General features: G+C 50.8%; 2 protein-coding genes across 3 annotated transcripts in view; one reads left to right on the forward strand and one right to left on the reverse strand.

Moving 5' to 3' along the window:
* Positions 1-15,919, forward strand: part of ASTN2 (astrotactin 2) — a 271,503-nt gene that overhangs the window by 153,051 nt on the left and 102,533 nt on the right. Inside the window, exon 16 of the mRNA XM_039561485.1 lies at positions 1,284-1,463. Coding sequence (XP_039417419.1) covers positions 1,284-1,463 — 180 coding nt within the window. The remainder of the gene's footprint in view (positions 1-1,283; positions 1,464-15,919) is intronic.
* Positions 7,807-15,521, reverse strand: TRIM32 (tripartite motif containing 32). 2 transcript variants are annotated; one of them, XM_039561486.1, is made up of 2 exons: positions 15,491-15,521; positions 7,807-12,655 (listed from the first exon to the last, which is right to left on the reverse strand). In XM_039561486.1, the coding sequence occupies exon 2, from the start codon at positions 12,586-12,588 to the stop codon at positions 10,645-10,647; it is 1,944 nt and encodes a 647-aa protein (XP_039417420.1). In that variant the 5' UTR covers positions 12,589-12,655; positions 15,491-15,521; the 3' UTR covers positions 7,807-10,644. The 2 variants fall into 2 exon arrangements, with proteins under 2 accessions (XP_039417420.1, XP_010395948.2); XM_010397646.3 differs by lacking the exon at positions 15,491-15,521 and adding an exon at positions 14,685-14,870.

Genomic DNA, 15,919 nt, shown 5'->3' on the forward strand with positions numbered 1-15,919 from the left:
GGCAGGCAGGGAGATTTGCCTCCTTTTTTTGCAAGGGGGAAACTGAGGCAGGGAGTTTGTGCAGCAAGAGGTGAGGTCAAAGCCAGGAGGAAGCCAGTAAGCAACACTGGCAGGGAGGAATTGTTTTGGGGTGGCTGTGTATGTGAGTGTGTACAAAAACCAGTCAGTGCCTTAAAAAAGGTGGTTTCAAAAGGAACCAAAGCACTTGGAAAAGCAGGTCATGTAAAGCACAGATGAAGAAGGGGTGGGTGGGAGGATCCTGCAAATGTCAAAACATTTCACTGCCACGTTTTTATAGCTACACATTTTGTTTCAGAAATGCTGAAACATTTTGTTGCGACCTGAAATGTTTTGCCTTTTCGTTTCAAAATAGCATTTTTTATTTAAAAATCAACGAGGTTTTAAATGGAGAAAGAAAAAAAAGATTTAGTGCTAACAGGCGGCACAGCCCCAAAATGAAATAACCTTCTTGGAGCTGAATAAAGTATGTGGGTTCAGCTTAAAATGAATTCTTCTGGCTTTTTTATTAAACCAGCCTTCTCTTTCAATAAACCAACCAACCAACGAGCCAGATAATCTCATTTTGGTGGCAGTTATGACGTATTTTCTTGCAGTATGTTTTCCGTTCCACCACTGAACCAAAACAGGGCTTTCAGCCAGCTCTCAGCGATGCTGAGGTGCTGTGAAGTCACCACTCTCTCCAGGATATTTCACCTCCATAGAGCAGCAAGGGTCCATGTCCTTGTCCCATGCCAGAGATCCCTGCTGTCTGTATGGCTGTTGCTCAAGGGATGCCCTGACCTTTGCACACCCAAGGAGCTGCCACCAGCCTGGCCCTATATGTCCCTCTGAGCTGTCTCCAGCTTCCCTAAAAATAGTCACCAGTTGTGCTGAGTGCTTGCAGTAGGGATGGAACATCTCTGGTTGTGGATACAGCCAAGCAAAGGCCAAGCACATCCTCTGGGAAGAATGTTCATGATGTGCCAGCAGCCTGAAGAACACACTGGAGCTGGCAGGGACTGTGTGTGTGTGTGTGTGCACGTTCACATGCACATCCCTGTAAAAGCATCTGAGAAATCTCTTAGGGAGAGGAATCATAGAAGGAAGTCAGAGCCACAGCCGGTTGTGGATTCCAAAGGATCAGGTGGAGGCAAAAGAGAAGGAACTGCACCCACGTGGGGCCTTGTATGACCTGAGCAGGGAACCTCTGGGGCTCCTTCCCCTGGGCTGTGGCTGCCAGCCCTGCCTGGCCGACCTGCCCAGCCCTTGCCTCCCTCCCACAGGCTTTGCAAACATCCTGAAGATCCTGAACAAGGACAGCAGCCGGGAGGAGCTGCTCTCCTTCATCCAGCAGTTTGGCTCCCACTACATTGCGGAGGCGCTGTACGGCTCCGAGTTCAGCTGCACCATCCACTTCCCCAGCAAGAAGGTCCAGCAGCAGCTCTGGCTCCAGTACCAGAAAGGTGAGGAGGGCGACGGGAAGGGCAGGGGCACAGACACCAAGGTGTCACGTGCTGGTTTCCATCCATCACTCCTGTCCCACGCGTGCACCATCACCACGCTGGGGAGCAGGCTCAGGCAGGAGGCTTGTCCCAAACTGAGTGCCCAGTGACAGGCGGCACATGTCATTGGCAGCGTCCCTGAGCCACCCTGCCTGCTCCTGCCCTTCAGCTTCCACACTCTGGCTCCATCCTTCCCCTGGGTGATCCCTGTCGGCGATTGAATCTCAGACCCAGACGGGCAGGGAACCTGAATCGTTTATTCAAAGGAGTGAGTTGGTTTTATACACTTTTCCAAGGCACAGTATTTCCTTACATGGTGTTACCTATCCCGTGTTGACACATCAGCAACACGATTCCTAAATGTCCTGTTATGGGGTGGTCACTCACTGTTCACCCGTCTGTCAGCTCCTGGCAGGCTCCTCTCCATAGGGGTCTGCTGTGTGACACCTCCTCCCCCCAGGGTCTGATGGAGACAAGCCTCTCTGTGCCCCCATGTGCTCCTCTGCAGGCAGGTTTTACAGCTCACAACCCAATTCTACCTTACTTATAATTCTCCGTAATTCCCCCTTTTCTGTTCTCTACAAATAAGAATTATGATAGTGATTGAACTGATACAACGTTGAGAAACAATGTAAAGTTGTCTAAAGCTTTTACCATCACTCAGAGTCTGCAACTGCTGGAAGGTCCTGTTTCATAGTGAGGACTTAGAAAGTCTTTCCTAGGCAAGACTTTCAAGTTTACTTTGGAAGAGGGTCCAGCTTTTTTAAGATCAGATTAGCAAGTCAAAATGACTTGATTACACTTTTAGGGCAGAAACACAAGCCTCTCTGTGCCGCCATGTGCTCCTTTGTGCTGCCATGTGCCTCTGCAGGCAGGTTTTACAGCTCACAACCCAATTCTACCTTATAATTCCCCATAACCCCCTTCCCCACGGTGGCCCTCACGCGCTGGGGGTCAGCTGATGGAGATGTGACATAAATGAGCTGTCTCAGAATGCCTTTGTTTTATTGCTTGTGACAATGACAGTCTTTAAGGAAGTGCATTAAATCAATAGCAGCCTCATTGTGCTACATCATAAATAATGAGACACATCATTAAACAGGGCAATAAACTTCAGGACTTTGAAGTAATACAATTAGGTTATGTTTATAAAAACTGCCTTATCGCTGTAGCCTTCCATTTGCCAATTCATCTCTCTCCTCCAGGGAGTTGGGGATATTCCCTGGATCTGCTATCTTTCTATTCAAAAAACATCTGTGGTGTATCGTAGAGCCCACCTTAGGACTGATGATGACAGAGGTCATCAGGGCACTTGCCTCCTGTCCTGGTGGCACTGCCAAGAGCAGCCTCGCTCCCTGGAACCAGGCAGAGAGAGGTGTTCTCCCACACGCCGCCTCCCTTGCTCTTGGCTCATTTACTTCTCCGTTTTCCCAGCGCAGCTCGTCTTGTAAGCGTCTTTATAACACCCTGTACTCGTTTGTTTGGGTTTTAAATAGTGATAAATGAAGTTTGCCATAGCAATGCCCCTATTTAGCAGGAGAAGGCACGTGCAGGTGGGTTGTTTATGTACTCATGATGTTATTAATCACTTGGGAGCACTCCCTGCAATCCAGGGACAAATGTGTTGGTGGGGAGCAGACCCTGAGTGCCCCATGGTCCCAGCACCATCCCCTCAGACAGGGCTTTCCCAGGAGAACGAGAGGTGGGAATGAGAGGCAGCTGCTGCAGTCCAAGCCTGGCACAAGCATTGCTGCTGTTCCACAATGCTGGGGCCAGGGAGGACACGAACAGCGCTTGATCTGGTGGTGAAATATCTCCCCTCACTCCCACCTCCCCCATGTCAGGGGCAGAGGTGGCTCAGGGCTCAGCCACAAAGCCCCGTGGTGGCACAGGGCCTGAAGCACAGCAGTGTCTCACTGACAGAATAATTTCCTTTTTAGTCCATGGTATGCAGCTGGCCGAGGTGGATCCCTCGCTCCCCACCCAGGTCCTGCCCCCATTCCTGGAGCTGTGCCTGGCTGCCCAGGCATTTGTGGGGCATCCAGAGCATCCTTTCCCACTGCCTGTGAAGCACCAAAGCACTCATGGGCCTCCAGGGATCCCCTGGGGGGTCGGATGTAATGCCTGGACATAAACCTTTGACTCCTGGCTGTGCAGCATTTGGGCAGCAGGTGCTGGCCCAGTCTTCTGCTCTGTGCGTGGCACCGTCTGTGGCTTCGGTGGCTGGTGGGGTCAGTGAGGCTGAACTTCGAGGCTGTGGGCAATGCAGAGGTGACCAGTGTTGTATTTAGCTCTCTGATGGCCAGAAAATGCTCTTGGGAGGACATTAAGGATGTTCAGGGTTCTTCAGGAGATCAGCTTGTGGACAGAGAAAGTGTCATGGGAAACCCAGGGCATTGTCCCAGAGAGCTCCCAGTTAGCCAAGAGAAAGAGCTTGCTGTTCATGGTAGATGGATTTTATTCCCAGCTTCTCTACTGATTTACCCTCATTTTGCCAGTGACATAAGGCAGATCGGAATAAATAGCTCCAGCTAGACAGTTCTGGATGCCTTCTCCACTCAGAACAGCTCTGGCCTGCCGGGCTCCCCGCTGCTCACCAGCCCGTTCTGAACTGCTCAGTGAGCTCACATATGCATCAGCTCTAATAAATATAAAAGTAGGGCCAGAATAACTGTAATTTGTTAGTGGACAAAACAGGTCACAAGAGGAGGGATAGAGGAGAGTCTCAAGCTAATTGGAACAACACCAGCTCTGAGAAAAATGCACATTACGGGGTGTTTGCAGCACCGCACAAAATTATTTTAATATTTTAATCAACTTCATAAATCAATCGCCAGGCCTCAGGAGGAGGCCTGCAACAATAAAGGCACAATCTGCGTGTCGAGCCCTAATTGAAAACGTGGTTTTGAAGAGAAGCTCACGCCGCTGGTGCCAGGGCAGGCGCTGGCTCCGTGCCAGGGCTGGAGCCGCCCCAGTGCCGGCACAGAGCCTGTGACATGGGTCAGTATCTGCAGAGCTCTTCCTTCTGCCAAGGGCAGGGAAAGGGATCCGCCTGTGGCCAGGGACAGCACAGAGCGGGCAGCCTGCTCTGCCTGGAGGAGTGAGAAGTGTTCATTCCCCTTCCTCCTGCAGGTGGATGAGGGGTATGTGTGGGGAAAGGAGGTGACAGAGCAGCCTGCCCTTGTTCCTAAGGATTGGCCGGAGTGAATCCTGCACGAGAGAGTCAGACAGGCACGGTGGCACAGCTGTGGCACACCGAGCACTGCGCTCCTTCAGCATGGGAGCATCCCCCAGGCTTCCTCACAGGAACAGCCTCAGTCCGTGAGCACACCAAAGCAAACTCCAATTTTACTTCATGCAGAGTGATTAAAAGCCCATTTTTTGGGCTGCTTGCTCTGGCTCTGTGCAGCCAAGCAATGCTTTAACACACTGAATGTCCTCCAAGCGGGAACCTTGAGATCGACCCAGCCATTGATCTGTGCCACGGGAGCCCACATCGGTTTTCTTCCCCGTTGGAGCCAGCATTTAACGCTGACGGTGCCTCATTAAGTTGGTAGCAGTTGTGTGAGCACCTTCATTTGGCAGCTGGGACAAACGTGATGTCCCCAGCCAGCTCCTGCTGTGTGAAAGAATGTGCTGGGCCTGGCAGGATGGAGCAAACTGGCTTTGTCACAGTGGTGCTGAGCTTTGGATTTGTGGAGAAACCAGTGTGGATAACACCCCGAAGTGCTGGCTGCTGCTGAGCAGTGTCTCCATGGCATCCAGGCTTCCTCTTCATTCTGTCCCCACAGTCACTAGTTTGGGGTGGACAAGTTGTTGGGAGATGACGCAGCCAGGACAGCTGACCCAAACTGGGCTATTCCTCACCACACAGTGCCATAATAATAAAACTGGAGGTGGAGGCTGGGAGTCACCCCACCTCGGAGACTCAGAAAATGTCCAGCAGGGAAGAGAGTGATACCCCATCCAGCAAATCCACCTGCTGGGAGCCACTTCACTGATAAAAGTTCATCAGAGAGCTGGCTGCTCTGTGGTTCGTCGTCCTGGCTGGTGAGGAGGAGGAGAGCTTGCTTAGGGAAGGGGGAGAGCTGCTCTGGTTGCAAAATCTGACAGCCATGGTCTGCAAGAGCTGTTCCAGCTTGCTTATTCCCACTGGAGAAGCCCAGCTGGGAAGCAGGAAGGGATGCTGATGGGCTTAGGATGTGTGTGCATGGGTGGGGGAGATCCAGAGGGTTTCACTGCCCAGCTGGGAGGTTACTTTAGGTCTGCAGTGAGGCAAATGTTTGTTTTTCTTGAATTTCCTATGATCTCTAGATAGAGTTTCCTTGGCTGAGGTTCCCTGGCCACGCTGAGTGCTCAGCAAGCTCAGCCTGTGGCTGCTGCAGATTGGAAAGATGTTCATGTTCCCTCTCAGTAATCGATCATTTATGGGAACAGTCCGTGGAGGGGCTGTGTTCTGGCAGGTCCTGTCACATTCCCAAAGCCTTTCTGCTCCCTGTCCTCCCCAGTCCTTGCTTCTCTTCTCTTGGACCACACTCCATGAATGGCATTTACCTGTAGCAGGTGACAGCCTTCACGCTTTCTTGTGAGCTCAGCAGTATTGACAGAAGATCTTCATGAATATCCTTCATAAAATTCAGGATAGAGCCTGGAGCTCTGCTAAAATAGCAGTCTGTGTTACTCTGAGTAGGGCCTGTGGCTCCCTCCTGTCCTTTCAAGGCTCCTTTTGTCTCCCTTCAGGTCTGATACTGCCATTAACACAATTAAGATTGAACTAGTCCGCAGGAACCTTTAGTTTTCCTTTCCTAGATGCAATCAGGTGCATTAAGAAAGCTGTAAGGCTGCTTTTTCATCTGTTAAAGGACATAATGGGTTTCCCTTATATGTGCTTGGTCAGAAGCAGAACACAAAGAATTTCCGTTTTTGAGATCTGTCCCTATGTACAACCACTCTATTACCTTTCTAACACTCTTACTTGGTTTATGTCATTACATTTATTTCAAAACCTCAGATTTCAACATTTTGTTCGGAGGAGGTAAGAACAATCTAGCTGGTTGCCATGAAATTTAGTTTAGACTAAAACATGTGCTGTGACTCAGTCTGCTAAATGACCTTATGCACTGCTCATTGTAATCCAGAATTGCCAGGCAAGTCGAGTAATTAGTTGTGCAAAATGAAATAACTTTAAATCCTCGCATTGAGTAATGATCCAGAAAAATCACTTAAGCTGTACAATAGAAATGACTCAAAGCATCTGGCTTTATTTTTACTTTTGTAGCTTTGCCCCCTTTGATGAGGAACAGGCTCTCCTCCTCATCCCTTCATTCCCTGGCTCCTGGTTTTGCCCAGAACAATGTCCATGGCTTAGCTGTTTTACCCTAAGAAATCAAAACCTGTGATAAAGCTGCAGGGGAGGTGTAACAGCACCACACGGCAGCTGTTCTGCAAGGGTTGAATAATGTTTGATAAACCAGAAATACATACCTGTTTGAAGAGCTGAGATGAGCCCAAGTGATGACATCCTTCACCCAGCTCAGCCAGGTGGCTGAACAAGGGGAGATCCTGCACGTGCTGTGGATGTACCTGTTGAGGAAATGTCCCTGCTGGCCATGCAGGAGCCCCTCTGGCAGCCACACTGGCACCACCCGAGCCGGGGTCGAGGCACCTTCACAGCTACACCCCCCACACTCAGTCACACCAGGTTTCCTCACCAGCTCAGCTCCCATGGCAGTCTTGATCCTTAAAATAATTTAATCATGGTGCAACAACAAAAGAACAGCCCGAGCTGGTGCCTCCAAGGAGGGGGACTACAGATGAAGGAAACCCAGGGGTTTTATGCCCTCACAGTGTAAGTGCACCAAAGTCTGAGATCTTCTAGGTGAGCCCGTGGCTCCTGATGTGTCCAGTCCCCTGGCTGCACCACGGGTCCCTGCTGGCAGACCATGGATGAGCCAGGGACACAGGGGATGGAGTTTTCAGCCAGGCTCCCACGTTCTGTTGAGCTTCCAGGGCCAGTGAACTCGAACCAGACTTTTGAAACGTCAGGTTACAAGGAAGATATTGCCCTTGTGGCAGTGTGAGTTAAGGTACAAAACCACAGCATTTATTTATAAGGTGGGTAGGGAAGTGTCAGGAAAAGTTCCACGAGCCTGCTGAGATCAGATTAATTCTTGGCAACCTGACACACAAAAAGGGTCTCGTAGCCACTGTGTTCCCAATCTAATCCCCACTGGCTGTAAAATCCAATCTGCCACCGAGGGGAGAAGATGAAGTGTTTTAATAAGAAAATGAGCCGTTTGCAATGCACTTTTAATTGGATCAATTTTTCCTTTATTACACGATCTTTAAAAACCAAACACATACATATGACCAGACAAGCTCTTCCTCCAGGTACAGAGCAGGAGCCAAACTATTTCAACATAATCCTTAATTACTCCATTTCACCTCATTTGGCAGATGATCATGGCACTGTGTGGGAGCACCACAGCAAAAAGAGCTCTGTATGATCATCTCACAGTCGAGATTTGTCAGGGGATGTGCAGACCCTGGGTGAGGGACAGGAGGTTTTCTTTTCTCCTTGAAACCCCAGACTTCAAGAGTTGCAGGCAAGACAGAGCCCCAGGTGCTGATTGCAGTGTCCTGGCCCACCAGTGCCTCCCAGGGTGGTGTTATTTTTCTTAATTCTCTGAGTGAGAAACAGATGACAGACGTTTTGTTTGAACTCTGTAACCAGGAACAGGCTGGAGTAACCAACTGCTCAGTTTACTGGACCAGCATTTATTTTTTTTCCTTTTTTATTTTTTTTCAAGCACTCCAGGAAATGTTATTGCTAGTAGTTGTGCTGTTTATTGCAAAAAAAAAAAAAAAAATCCATGGGAACAGAAAATTTACAGAGGTACATATTATCATAGATAATATTGCTTTAATTCTTCAGGTCCACGGTAGCATCCCATGTGGAGCAGTTCTTGGAAGCAGGAGAAATGTTTAAAAGAAACCAGAAGGAGAGGAACTGCCATTGCCATAAAACTGCAAAAATGCCTTCAGTTACAATGTCATGAACTGCAGCACAGCCCAGTAATCCTCATCACCTCCCCAAAACACATACTCAGGATGAGAAAGGCTCCTCAGATTGCTGTCACATGCCTTGGGCAACTGCCCCCTCCCACCCAAAAAAGAGAAGCAGAGAATGTGAATAGTGAGTAGAAGCTGGTAGCCTTGGCAAACACACAGAGCAGCTCAGGAGGGAGGGGGAGTTGAGTCCCCTGGGCTCCCTCAGCACCATCGACCACCTCGTGTCTTAGCTCCCTTCTCCCCAAGCTTTTCCCAGCACATTATAGCAGGAGAAATTGGAAGTTGCCATGAAGGAAGCTTCATCACACAGCTGTGTTTGCATGCTCACTCCTTTAGCACTGTCTGAGCACAACAAAAAGAGGGAAAAAAACCCCAAATCCCACCAAAATCTGCTTCCAGTGCTTTTTCTGCAATCCCTTTAACTGCCAAACATCCAGCTAGAGCAGCAGCAGCTCGCCAGCCTGTTTCTCTTTGCTGTTTCAGTAGGGAAAAGTATATGGGCTTCAAAAAAAAAAAAATCAAATCACCTGTTGCAAACATGCTGTAGGACAAGTAGCAAACAATTTGCTGGAGCACGGCAGCCACCATAAAATCAGCTTTTATATTGTCTGTCGTGGCCCCAAATTTGCAACTACGTTCTTGATGGCAACAAATAAATGCACTGCAGTGTAACTATTATCTGTGGCAGATTAACATGCTACCACTGTGCCCTATTTAAATGCGTCCTTCCTTTCAATAAACTATTCTGGTCGAGCAGCACCACACTGAGGTACGCATTTATCAGCCAGGAGAGCAGCACTGTGGGGGCCTTGGTTCACACAGCTGCAGTTTTGTGCTTCGTTTGGCCCAAAGCCGTGATGAGCAGCAACTCTGGTGCCTGCTGGTGTCGTGGAAAAAAGAATTACAAGGAAAAAAAAAATCTGAGGAATGTAGTGTTTTGCTGTGCAAGGGAAAAAAAAGGCAGTGCACCAATGGATGTGCTTCCAAGTCTTAAAAAGCCAGAAGTGAAATAGTCCCCCCTGCCCATCCCTATCTCCTTGCACAGAGGAGGTGCAGATGAGTGGAAAGCTATTGCTAAATGCAGTGGTCTGGAATGCAGAGTAGTGAAGTGCAGGTGAACATACAATGCATTGCATTTTATCTCATTTCCTACAATCTTTCAGTCTTATTCCCCCAGCTCTTCCCTCCCTCCCCAGGAAGTTTTAGATCCCAGATAGACCTTCCAAAGACAGTTTCCAGGATACATTTAATAATAAAACTACAGTAAATAGCAATCCTAGGTTTCCCCTCTTTATTTTTTTCCTCCAGCCCCCTCCCTTTTTACCCCCTTCTACCTAGCAGAGCTCTGATTAGGAATAAAACCTCCGTCTTCTTACAACTCAGGAATAAAGAGGTTAATTCTCTGGCTCAGCTCCGTCTCCCACAATTGCACAGTACTCACTTCACATGAACAGACACAATTCACAAATGGCACGACGGGGCAATCTCTTGAACACCAGAAAAATGGGAGAGACAACCCTGCCTCGTCAGGGTGGAAGCAAAGCTCCATCTCTGTGCGGTTGAAGAGGCCATTTCGTTTTATGCAGTGCTGCAAGCACAAATTGCTCTCTCTAGGAGTTGCCCAGACAACTGCTACCCAGTTCCTTGCAAGTACCACAGGATTGCCTCTGCTAGTTCTCTGAGGGAAGGTGATTTAGAGCAGTCAGTCAGCGCTTATGGCACAAAGGAAGACACAATGGTTGAAGCTGGAAGTGTAGGAGCTGTGGCATAAGGAGGTGAGGAGGTTTATGGAGTGACCAGTCACAAGAACCAAGACTGCAGAGGATGGATCCTTTCCCTCGTGCTTGTTCTTATTTGTACAGGTTTTATATAAAAAAGAAGAAAAAGCAGACCACCACCACCACCACAAAAGCTATTTTGTTTCTAAACACAGAACATGATGGCCTCTATGCCAAATCCCCTTCAGTTATGGCACAGTCTTCCTGAAGGCTTGACACTGGTTCTCGTCAGATTGCAAGGAGACTGGAAGAATCTCCACTGCCAAGACAGGCTTTGCTTGCAACCGAGCCTTTTAAGGGGTGGAGTATCTTCTCAGGTGGTAACTGTAGATCTTAATGCAATGATCCCAACAGTCCAGCACCAGCAGCTGCCCTTTGGGAGTAATGGCAATGCCCACCGGGCAGGTGAGTCCCTCCCGGATTAAGATGTTGTAGCCGCCTCCTTTAGGAAAATGCAGGATTTCCTTGCGACTGCTGTCAGCAACGATCAGGTCTCCCCTGGCATCAACGCACATCCCAGCAATGCACCTGAAATCCTCATTCTCGGAGAAGAAGTGGCTGATCTGGCGTCCCAGCTGCCCATCTGGGCCGACGGAGCCGATGGAGAAGCCTCCTTCTAAGTGGTGCTCGTACTGCCGGTTCTCCAGGTTGAGCCCCAGCCCCTGAGTGAAGTAAATGGTCCCTTCAGCGTCGCAGGTGACAAACTTGGGGCGCACGGCACTGCACAGGCAGCTGTACTTCACCACCCCCATGCCACGGTCCACAGTGAAGCACCAGAGCTTCCCCCCTTCCACGTCGGTGACAACGAACTGGCCCGAGGGCAGCGCGGTGATGCCCCAGGGCTTGCTCAGCTGGCTCCGGTGACACGCCACGCAGTGGCCATCCATGGTGTACACCTTGACAGAGTTGTCGTAGCTGTCTGTCACACCGATCAGCCCGTGGCAGTTCATGGTGACAGAAAGGGGGGTCAAGTTGGGCAAGTCTGCTCCAAGGAAACTCAGCACGAAGCTGTCGATGCCGCTGGGGCTCCGGCGGATCTCCTTCAGGAAGCCTTTGCGGGTAAAAACCTGGATTCGGAAGTTGCCCCGGTCTGCCACGAGGACCTCGCCTTGGCTGGTGACGTGCAGGCTGACGGGGAGGTTGAACATCCCTGGCAGGCTGCCCTTGGAGCCCATCTTCTTGATGAAGGAACACTGCTGGATGCTCGTGGCTGCTTCAGGCATCCTTGGCTTGGCTGGCGAGGAATGGGGGGTGCAGCTGGGCTCCTCCTGCACCAAGTCAGGCTCCCGAAATGGTACAAAGGAGGATGCTGCGGTTTCCATGAGCGATTCCTCCACGTTAACTGTCCGGGGTTTCTTCACCACCTGCCCGATCTGCAGTGGTCCCACATGGCTCACCTTAAGGAGTTCCACCTCTTGGAGAGTCAGCTCCCTCGGGAGACTGTTTGTCAGTTCTGGTTCTTCCTCATCTGCTGCCTCCTCCAGGAGAGCTATATCTCCCTGCTTTATTTTGGCAAGGAAATAGTCACAGCGAGACATTATCTGCACTTCTGCTAAGTTCAGTAGGTAAGCTTGCTCCTCCATCACCTGGTTATTTATCTTCTCCACTTCAGACAAAGAGGTGGTGAAGAACTTGCGTGACCTGGCCAGCTCTTCCTGGATCTTGCGCTCCTCTTTGCTGTACTCCTGCAGAACCGCTTTGTATCTGGATTGCAGGTCTCTTGAAACATCCTCTAGAGCAGCTTTCCTTTTCTGAAGATCACCCATGAGCTCTCGAAGCCTGGCAAGCCTGGTCCCAAATTCCCTCCTACGCTCCTCAGCAGCCTCTTTGATAGCAATGACTCTGTGTCCTTGGGGCATGTGCGAAGCCTCCTTGCATGGCTCACACAAAACCAAGCTACAGCTCTTGCAAAAGTGTCTTGGCAGCCTCCTCCCGCAGACCTTGCACATGAGAAGTCCCACCACTTCCCCCAGGCCGGCTGTGTCGATGATCTTCAGCACGGTGAGGTTGTCGGTGAGCTGGGCCAAGCTGGTGATCCGCGTGATCTTGCTGCAGAAGGGGCACCGGATCCCGTTGATGCTGTTGGCCAGGAGCTTCTCCAGGCACTGCTTGCAGATGGTGTGCCCACAGTGCAGGAGCTTGGGCCTCAGGTGCTCCTCGGTGAAGGACTCCATGCAGATGGGGCACTCCAGGACCTCTCGGAGCGCGTCCGAGTTGAGATGAGGGGCGGCAGCCATGGTGCACCAAGGCAGCTTTATCCGCCGCAGTGCCTTGTGCTCACATCTATTCCAAGGTGCTCCGATTCTGTCCAGGAAGAAAAAAGGGAAATGTGATTTATGTCACCACCAGCAGCTATGTATACATGCAATTTATTTCTGACTTATCGCCTAACCCTGCAGAAAAAGAAACCCAGTTAGCTTTTCTGTGTTGGGAAGGATGGATTAGTCATAGCTAATCTCAGGGTGGGCAAATTTCAAACCTAACTTGCAGCTCCCAGTGCGATGAATTATTCACTTGCAAAATTTGTAAAGTAGCATTGAAAGAAGTGTAATGGCAGCAATATGGAAGCCCAGTAGATATTGATGACTGAATCACCTCCTCATGGTGCCCATCTCCTGCTGCCAAGCCTCGGAGTTTACAGAATTTACTGAAACCCAGGGAGATTAAACCAGGCATTCAAAATGTTGCGCATCAAAGGAGGAACCAGATGGTGTGATGCTTTAGGACATTAATAGATCACCTCTGGAGACCTGCATTCAGATGTGACATCAGACACCAACGAAATAAATGTGCTTGGTTCGCTCTGCTTTGCTAGAGAGCCAAAACACATTTTCAAGGTTTCATACATTTGCCAGGAAGTGAAAGTAGCAGGAATGCTCTGTCAGCTTCCACTCGTTCTGGGGTGACTGTGCACACTGAAAACAGACAGAGAAGCTCTGATGCCGGTGCATCTCATTAACCTCTGCCATGCTGCACCATGCTTCATGCCAATTAAACACAGCTCAGGCAGGCATTAGCAATAATGGAGTTAACAGACAACTCCAAACATCCAAACTCCAAACACACTCCCAATGTTCGCTATTAGCTCCTGAACTCAGCTTAACTGCATTTAATTTCTCCTCATTTAACAATCTTGCAGCGTTGACCTCGTTCTCGTCTCCTGGTTCAGTTTTACACCACTCTGGTTGCTGTTCAGCTTCAATCCAGGCTTCTCCACCCTCACATCCCTCCCAGCAGGGAGCAGGTCCCAGCAGCTCTCCTGCCAAAGCAGCCATCCATTCAAAAGGAACAGCACAGGGCTCACATCATTAAGTTATTATTCACTAGACTGGGTTTCAAATCCTTTGCTATTGTACTGCTTAGCCACTAAAAAATAGGGAAGAAAACCTTTCTTCTAGGGGAGAGGAGGAGGAGAAGGAAGTAGTTAGTCTTTGAAATGAAGAGAGGGTGGCAGAGGGATGTGAACAGACAGCTCTCTCTGAGAAATGGCTGCATGCACACAGCATTCTCACTTCCCTGCTGCGTCTGCCTCTTCCCTCCTTGGGAAAGATTCTGTGTATCTCAGTTTGCCGTGTGTTCCTGTGCAGGAAAACAACTGCAAGGAGGAAAAGTTCTTTATGCTCATACGGAAAAGAAAAAAAAAGAACCCTAATTTTAATTTGTCAGCTGCAGTTCGGAGTCCTTTAAAGCACATATTTCAGGAGGGGATTCAGTGCTGTGGCAGAATCTCCAGGCACCATGCTGGGATCAGCTTGACAGTGGCAGTTAGAGTACCACAGCCCTGGCCCTGGGGAAGCAGGAACCTGGGCACTGCCATGGAGAACAGAAACCTTCCTCTGAGGGAGGAAAAAATCTGTGATTTAAGATGATTTTTAAAAATGAAACACAGGATACCAGGTTCATTATTCTTTCTTTCCGTGGAAACACATCAAAAGACTCGCTCAGGGAAGGACGAGGGAGCAGCACAGGCACCAGGTACTGAGAGTTACATTAAAAGCTGCCTTTAAAACAAGTATTTTCATTAAAGAACAATGGTGGATGGGATTTTAAGTCAGGTTGGGCTTTTAGAGAGCTGATTTGTATGCCATTCTTTTCATATATAACCCCCTTTATTGGAATATCAGCATGCCCTCAGTAATGGGACATTATTTTTTCCTTTTATCTCCCTCTCACACTCGGCTGTGCCTCCACGGAAGTTTCCTTAACAGTGAGTTGTTCTTGCGTGTCGGTCCCTCCCGGGACAGTTCCTCTGACGCAGAGCAGGGTGTTACAGAAAGCCTCAGCTGAGGATCAAGCCATAAAACTGTGAATTATGCGAGTTTGGTTTCCTTACATTCGAAAGAAATTTCCTGCCGTGGTTTCTCTTGTCACCCGGTAGCTTTTAGCGAGTGTCTGTGGTGAGACAACCGGCTTCACTTGTAATTCAGAGCTCGTGTCATTAACGAGGGAAAATAATGGGGTAATGCTGCAAAATAAACGCCGCTGACAGGAGTTGTCACAACAACAAAACCGGCAGGACAACCCCTGGGTTTTGGGGGGGGGGTTTCACTGAAAAAATCCAAGGGGTTGGGTTGGAAGGCCCTTAACGATGACCTAATTCCACTCCCTGCCACGGACGGGGGGACACCTTCCACCAGCTCAGGCTGCTCCCGTCCAGCCTGGCCTCGGACATGGCAGGGATGGGGCAGCCATGGAGTGACCTGTGCCGGTGTCTGAGCGCCGTGTCCGCTCAGAGCACACGCCCAGGGTCCGTCCGGCCGCAGCGCCGGGGCCACGCCGTGGGGTCAATGGCAGCGGGGCGCGGTCCGAGCCCGCTCTGCCTCGGCCGCCGCGCCGGTGCCGGGGGGGGACGAAGCGAGGCGGACCCCTCGCTCCTGCCCCTCAGCGCGGCGGGGAGCGCCCACCCCGCGGGGCGCGGCCCGGCCGCCCCGTTCCCAAGCCATCCCCTCCGTGCCGTGCCGTGCCGTGCCGTGCCGTGCCGTGCCGAGCCGTGCCGTGCCGAGCCGTGCCGTGCCGAGCCGTGCCCTTCCCTCCATCCCCTCCCGCCCGTCCCCTCACGCCGCCCGCCCGGGGGTCCCGCCCTGCCCGCCCCGCCCTGCAGGGGGCGCCGCCGCCGCGCCCCGCGCGCGCGCTCCTCACCTGCCGCCGCTCCGGGCCGCGCCGCTCCCGGCGTGCGCCGCGCGCCGCGCGTCACGTGGGCGCGCCCGCGGGGCCTGCCGGGAGATGTAGTCCGGGGCTGGCGGGGGAGGGGGGACACCGGGGGGACGGGGCGGCTGTGGCGGGGGGGAGGGGCCGCGGGATGCACCTCGGTCTGCCGGGCTTGTGCTGCGGCTCGTTGTGAAGGGAACGGTTAAAAGAAGCAAAGGGGAAGCAGGAACGTCTTTGCGTTTTGTTTGGTTGTTTTTTTTTTTGTTTTTGTTGTTCGGTTTTTGTTTTTTTTCCTTTTTAATCGGGTTGTAGATGTAATTTCGGCACGCGCGGGTTGTTCACTGCCCCTTTCCCTGACCAGGCAGTGCTGCTGTGGGAGCAGCCCTTTCCCATTCTCTTTCATCTTCCCTTTACCTTTTC

The sequence above is a fragment of the Corvus cornix genome, chromosome 17, assembly GCF_000738735.6.
Source record: "Corvus cornix cornix isolate S_Up_H32 chromosome 17, ASM73873v5, whole genome shotgun sequence".
Classification (NCBI taxonomy): domain Eukaryota; kingdom Metazoa; phylum Chordata; class Aves; order Passeriformes; family Corvidae; genus Corvus; species Corvus cornix.